The 6,848-nt window shown below is 44.2% G+C and overlaps 2 protein-coding genes across 2 annotated transcripts in view; one reads left to right on the plus strand and one right to left on the minus strand.

Annotated features, from left to right (window-relative positions):
- Nucleotides 1-6,848, plus strand: part of b4galt1l (DP-Gal:betaGlcNAc beta 1,4- galactosyltransferase, polypeptide 1, like) — a 390,521-nt gene that overhangs the window by 308,008 nt on the left and 75,665 nt on the right. The gene's annotated exons all lie outside the window — the stretch shown is intronic.
- The window catches only part of trappc11 (trafficking protein particle complex subunit 11), a 55,257-nt gene continuing 53,073 nt past the window's right edge, over nucleotides 4,665-6,848 (minus strand). Inside the window, 1 exon segment of the mRNA XM_083786548.1 lies at nucleotides 4,665-5,718. Within this exon segment, the coding sequence (XP_083642674.1) occupies nucleotides 5,674-5,718 (45 nt within the window). The 3' untranslated portion in view covers nucleotides 4,665-5,673.

A 6,848-nucleotide genomic window follows, 5' to 3' on the forward strand; every position in this document is an offset into this window, starting at 1 on the left:
GAAAGAATATATATTCAAAGATTTGCGGCACATTTTCAAAAAAAAATCAAAGAATAGCAGATCTACAAGTAAGGCACTCGTAGATGTATGAGCTTGTAGATCTGCTGTTTTTCAATAGCTAAAGTAGAACATAATGCTATAAAACACCAGAAAGGGGGTTTCCCGTCCAGAATGTTAAAGAACCCAAATGAGGAGAAGAAGCGTTGGGCCGGAGGTGGACTCACCTCAGACGCCTTCGGTCAGACAGCCTGCTGATGCATGGATTGGTCAGCCTGTTGTTCTGCCACACAGCCTCCCGAGGAAACGTCAACCTCAGCCCAGAAATGATTAACATCGTCTTCTACTGATTGAACAACTCCTGTTCGGTTTTAAACTCCACCGGAGTCAGTCCACATATCGTTGTCGCCAGGGCGGAAACCCCGTATCTCAATATTTCAACTCTCTATGTTTTCCTAAAATGAATATACCCCTAGTAGCCTATACTGACCAGTGTTGTTTTTGGCAGCAAATTTCTATTTTAGTCTAGTCATAGTCTTTGGAATTAAACCTAAATTTAGTTTTAGTCATATTTTAGTCAACAGGAATGTTTTAGTCTCTAAATAGAGATTTTGGTCAACTAAATCTATTGATTTAGTCGACTAAAATGTATTTTGGCGGGTGTTGATGCCGTCGTAATGGCGTGCACTGCGACGCGTTGTGAGCTTGTAGATGTGCTATTTTCAGCATGCAACCAAGTGTAAAATGACTTGTGTCTTACTTATACTGGATCTCTTTTTTAGTCTTTTTATTTTAGTCTAGTTTTTATTTGTTGACGAAATTGTCAATGTACTTAGTCTCAGTTTTAGTCAACATAGCTTAGTTAGTGCAAAAAGGTAGTGGACGAACATTTTCCGTCATAGTATCAGTCGACGGAATCAACACTGGTATACTGACCTACTCGGCAGGAGTCACACAAAAGCAGCAGAGATAGCAGATCTACAAGCTCACCACGACACGTCACAGCACAGGATCAGCGACGCACAGCTTGTACGATGAAGAATAGGACATTCATTTACAACAATAAAAAATAACGAAGGAAAAACAACCAATAAAGAAAGTGTATAAATGTTGGAGATAGGTGGTTTCTCCCTGAAGGTACAACAAGGTACAGCATGTCCCTGGAAACCTATACCAATGTATATGACTGATTTACTCTATAGCCGCTGCACACTCGTAAAGATAAAGAAACCTTGAACCTTGAACTACTTACATCAAGCTGCCTCACGCTACAGAAACAGGAGCTAGGCTCCTGCCCTATGGGCCTCATGGCTACAGAAACAGGAGATAGGCTCCTGCCCCTATGGGCCTCATGGCTACAGACACAGGAGATAGGCTCCTGCCCCTATGGGCCTCATGGCTACAGAAACAGGAGATAGGCTCCTGCCCCTATGGGCCTCATGGCTACAGAAACAGGAGATAGGCTCCTGCCCCTATGGGCCTCATGGCTACAGAAACAGGAGATAGGCTCCTGCCCCTATGTGCCTCATGGCTACAGAAACAGGAGATAGGCTCCTGCCCCTATGGGCCTCATGGCTACAGAAACAGGAGATAGGCTCCTGCCCCTATGTGCCTCATGGCTACAGAAACAGGAGGTGGGCTCCTGCCCCTATGTGCCTCATGGCTACAGAAACAGGAGATAGGCTCCTGCCCCTATGGGCCTCATGGCTACAGACACAGGAGATAGGCTCCTGCCCTATGGTCCTCATGGCCCGGCAAGGCTACTTATTTTACTTACTACTCATCATTAGCAGATCCGTGAGGCCGCGGTGTCCAATGGGGCAGGGCAGAGGTCATCAATATCTTCGTACGCCAGTGTAGCAGAGTGGCTCAGAGCCTCAGCCTGAGGGCCTCAAGGTTCAAGGTTCTTTATTATTTTTTCTCCCGAGGAAGAAATTTGTCTTAATTTGTGCAAGCGTAGCCCTTATGTCCATGTCGCCGCAGTGCAGCACCAAATCAAACTCAAGAGTTTAATATCTCCCCCAGTCAATAGGCATAGGGTCTAGTCGGTTAAGATGCTGGACTTTCACACGGGAGACCCGAGTTCGAATCCCGGGCGTTACACCAGGCTACTTACTTAGCCTGACTCCCAGAACCCACCTCACCCCTGCTCATTTTGATAGGTTGGAATGGCTTAGGGTTTGACGACAGAGTACAGCAACTTTGCTGAAACAGACGTGTTGCATGATGTCACATGAGGGTCTGTTTGATTGATTAGGTCAGATAAGGAGCTGAAGAAACAGTCACCACTGTCATAGAACAGTACTATTCATAGAAAAGTACTAGTCATAGAACAGTACTATTCATAGAAAAGTACTAGTCATAGAACAGTACTAGTCATAGAAAAGTACTAGTCATAGAAAAGTACTAGTCATAGAAAACTAGAAAAAGTGCCCTTCCGGGCACAGGTCTCCACCAGGTTATCCACAGATCCGTGCAGTTAGAGGTAAAAACACTTTTCGGCCAGTTATAGCGCCACCTTGAGGCTGAGTTGAAATTGTTCATGTGGCATTTCGTCCTCGGCCTAGTGGGAATGTGGGTGCACAATTTCACGGAAATCACGCGATGTATGTTGCATTTTGTTTGAAACTGAGCACTCCTGTGAACTTTGGAAGCCAATCTTAACCAATCAGGATGGAGTCTGATAAATCTGAAAGACCCGTTTCGTTGAATGGCTCTAGAGAGACTGTGTACCAATTTGCGTGATGTTTGGACAAAATCTGTAGGTGTACTGTGCAAAAACTTGTTTTGCACAAAGCGGCCTCCTGGTGGCGCTATAACAGGCTGTTCTGGAAAGTTTGGGGCAGAGGTTCATGGTTGGCATCCAGGGAGTGTGTGTGCAAAATATGGCATCGAAAAACTTGTTTTGCACAAAGCGGCCTCCTGGTGGCGCTATAACAGGCCGTTCTGGAAAGTTTGGGGCAGAGGTTCATGGTTGGCATCCAGGGAGTGTGTGTGCAAAATATGGCATCGACCGGGTTAACGGTGGCCGAGATTAGCTGTTCACGGACACACGGACACACGGACACACGGACGGACACGCGGACGGACGGAGTGCAAAACATACTCTCCCCACATGCCTTCGGCCTGGTGGAGACAATTACTAGTCATAGAACAGTACTAGTCATACTAGTCATACAACAGTACTAGTCATAGAAAAGTATAGTCATAGAACAGTACTAGTCATAGAACAGTACTAGTCATAGAAAAGTACTAGTCATAGAACAGTACTAGTCATAGAAAAGTACTAGTCATAGAACAGTACTAGTCATACTAGTCATACAACAGTACTAGTCATAGAACAGTACTAGTCATAGAACAGTACTAGTCATAGAACAGTACTAGTCATAGAACAGTACTAGTCATAGAACAGTACTAGTCATAGCTGAGCAAACAAAGGAAGTAATCGTGTGTGTTCTCACTAGAGATGCAGTTTCAAAGTCCTAGGTTACTTTAACATTACTCACCTGTAACTGATTACTTAGGATAAACAATTATTTATATAGTGTGCTTTCAATAAGTAATAAAAAGAAACAACACCGGCGTGAGGCTTAACCCTAGAACACTAAACCCCGTGTGATTTTTCTCCTGGACAATGTTGATTCTCATAATGTTGCTGATGTCCGTGTCTGAGGTGGGCGCATGGGTCTTTCAGTACCTCCATGATGCTCACTCAGTGACGTCAACAGAAGCTAGGTTTGTTTCCCTGCCCACATCCCTGTGGCTTTTTCTACAGGCCGGTGTTAAGAGAAAAATCACACCCGTGTGAACTGAGTGGTGCTGTCAAAACTAATTTGTACTCACATTACTTCCCGGAACGGCTCTGGCTCAGGATATACTGCCTTGAGGGTTGCTTGTTCGGTGCCTGGAGCAAAGTCATGTGGGGTTCCAACTCCAACTCCAAGGGAAGGCACTAGCTTTCACATTTGACCTAAAAATGCATGGCCTTTATTTATATTATTATCTGCACCTCTCCATGCACCACTGTTTTTTTTTGTTGTTTTTTTTGTGAACTTGGTGAAATTGAAAATGCGGGTTCACTTTTTGTTTTACTGCCCTAAATACGATAATACATTTATGGAGGTGTTCCTCCATAAAACATAAAAAATAAAGGCGAAAGCCACAAAAAAAAAGAGCATTTCTTAGTGAAACAAAAAGGTCTTCTATCTGTGGTGATTTCCTTGAGGTAGATGATTATGAAAAGCTGGAGATTTTGTTGTGTTAGATTTTATCAGTCAAGCCTGCATGGGAGAGAAGACTGAACACTCTGTAAAACTCTGAGCTGTAATTGAATTAATTTATATTTTATGTTATATAATGTTGTATATTATTGTATTATATTATTACAATATACTGTATCCCTAAACTTTTTTTGCAGTTTTTTACTATTTTAAAACATTTTAAAATAGTTCAACTAGCCAATCTACATCGACACGTTGTGAGCTTGTAGATCAGCTATTTGAACTATTTTTAAATGTTTTAAAATAGTTAAAATAAAATGCAAATAAGTTTAGGGATAAGGGGTAAGGGGTGGTGTACTATATAGCTGTCTGTGTGCAGGACACAAATCAATCAATCAATCATTACCATCACATTATCCTCACAAACCTTCAAAACAACTCACACCATCAGATGAGCATCACTTTATTTTCACCGATAGAACGACAACGTGTTAAGACGAGAGCTGCAGCTACTCAGTGATCAGCCACACACGCACACGGAAGGTCATTAAATGTACTGCATAATGTTAAAAACACAGAAACACAATGTATGGAGTTGGGTTACAAACGGCCCAAAACGCCTTGTCAAGCTAATTAATGCAGATAAATTCACAAGAACTCTACATAGAAGAATTGCTGTTTTGATCAACGTTTGCCTGTTATCTCTCCTAATGGTACCAACATCAATACAGCATGGCGTTGTGGACACAATCTTATCCAACGATGACAAACTATTCTTGAGAGAGGCTAAATGTCATCAAATGGTGGCCCGTGGCTCAAATGCCGAAAAAGAAATAATGAGCCTTGACATGAAAAAGGTTGAAAACCACTGGTCGATAGCAATGCTATCTATTAGAATATATATTGCTACCAAAAAAAACGTTGCAGGAAGTCTCTGGCTTCTGTTCATATTTCAGTTTGAGACACTTTGAGATTATGTGATTCGACAAGACTCTGTAACCACCTGAACCCCAGCGTCCATCGGTCTGCTGGGGAACATCAGCCAAAATAACATCTACAGCAGATCTACAAGCTCATCCAACGCACCACGCTATAGATCTATAGTTATAAATAACATCTACAGCAGATCTACAAGCTCATCCAACGCACCACGCTATAGATCGGCTAGCTTCGGGCCACAGAGATTTGCTGTAGATCGACTGGGGGAAAAAAGCGACCCAAGTACAGAGTCAACTCCGGTCCAGTTTACTAAGTCTGGTAGGGCGGTTAATGTCACCATAATGTATTTATGTTAAGTTAATGAAGTTGAAGAAAACTGAATGGGAGCAGATTCTCAGAGTGCGGTTTCAGCGCTAGATGACACACACGCTAGAAGAAATTAAGGAATGTGTGCACGTGTGTACGTGTGTGTGTGTGTGTGTGTGTGCGTGCGCGTGCATCCGTCCATCCGTCCGTCTCAGGCAGCCGCGATGGAGTCCTCATCCGCCTGGTGTCCCTGAGGCTGAAAATGAAAGCCAGTGCAACCGTTACGCGTCTGAAACCACTGGATCTCAACCGTTACACGTCTGAAACCACTGGATCTCAACCGTTACACGTCTGAAACCACTGGATCTCAACCGTTACACGTCTGAAACCACTGGATCTCAACCGTTACACGTCTGAAACCACTGGATCTCAACCGTTACACGTCTGAAACCACTGGATCTCAACCGTTACACGTCTGAAACCACTGGATCTCAACCGTTACGCTCCACTATTTGTGAATGCTACAGCGGATACAGTCTGGAACATTTACATAGCGCTTTACATCCCCCCCATTCTCACACACACACACACACACACACACACACACACACACACACACACACACACACACACACACACACACACACACACACACACACACACACACACAGCGGAGGAAACCATGCGAGGCACCAACCTGCACGCCGGGAGCAACTAGGGGTTCAGCGTCTTGCTCAAGGACACTTCGACACTAACTCTGGGAGATCGCGATCGAACCGGGAACCTCACGGTTTTCCCATTCGGACGCTCTACGGGCCACTGTACGCCTGAGCCACTCTACCCCCACCCGCCGGCGTGTGTGTGTGTTGTTGGTGTGTGTGTGTGTGTGTGTGTGTGTGTGTGTTGTTGGTGTGTGTGTGTGTGTGTGTTGGTGTGTGTGTGTGTGTGTTGGTGTGTCTGTTGTTGGTGTGTGTGTGTGTGTGTGTGTGTGTGTGTGTGTGGGTTGGTGTGTGTGTGTTACCTTTATGAAGATGCGTTGCGGTAGGAAGCGTCTCAGAGTGTGTGTGTTGGTGTGTGTGTTGGTGTGTGTGTGTGTGTGTGTGTGTGTGTTACCTTTATGAAGATGCGTTGTGGTAGGAAGCGTCTCAGAGTGTGTGTGTTGGTGTGTGTGTTGGTGTGTGTGTGTGTGTGTGTTACCTTTATAAAGATGCGTTGCGGTAGGAAGCGTCTCAGAGTGTGTGTGTGTGTGTGTTAGGGCTGGGCGATATGACGATATATATCGTATTTTCGATAGAAAATGTCTATCACGAAAAAAAAGCTATATCGCTTATATCGCCGTTTCGCTTTACGGCAGTATTTTACGTCACAGCGCTTATATACGGCATG

Source organism: Protomyctophum parallelum (assembly GCF_964188405.1).
Source record: "Protomyctophum parallelum genome assembly, chromosome: 16".
Lineage (NCBI taxonomy): Eukaryota > Metazoa > Chordata > Actinopteri > Myctophiformes > Myctophidae > Protomyctophum > Protomyctophum parallelum.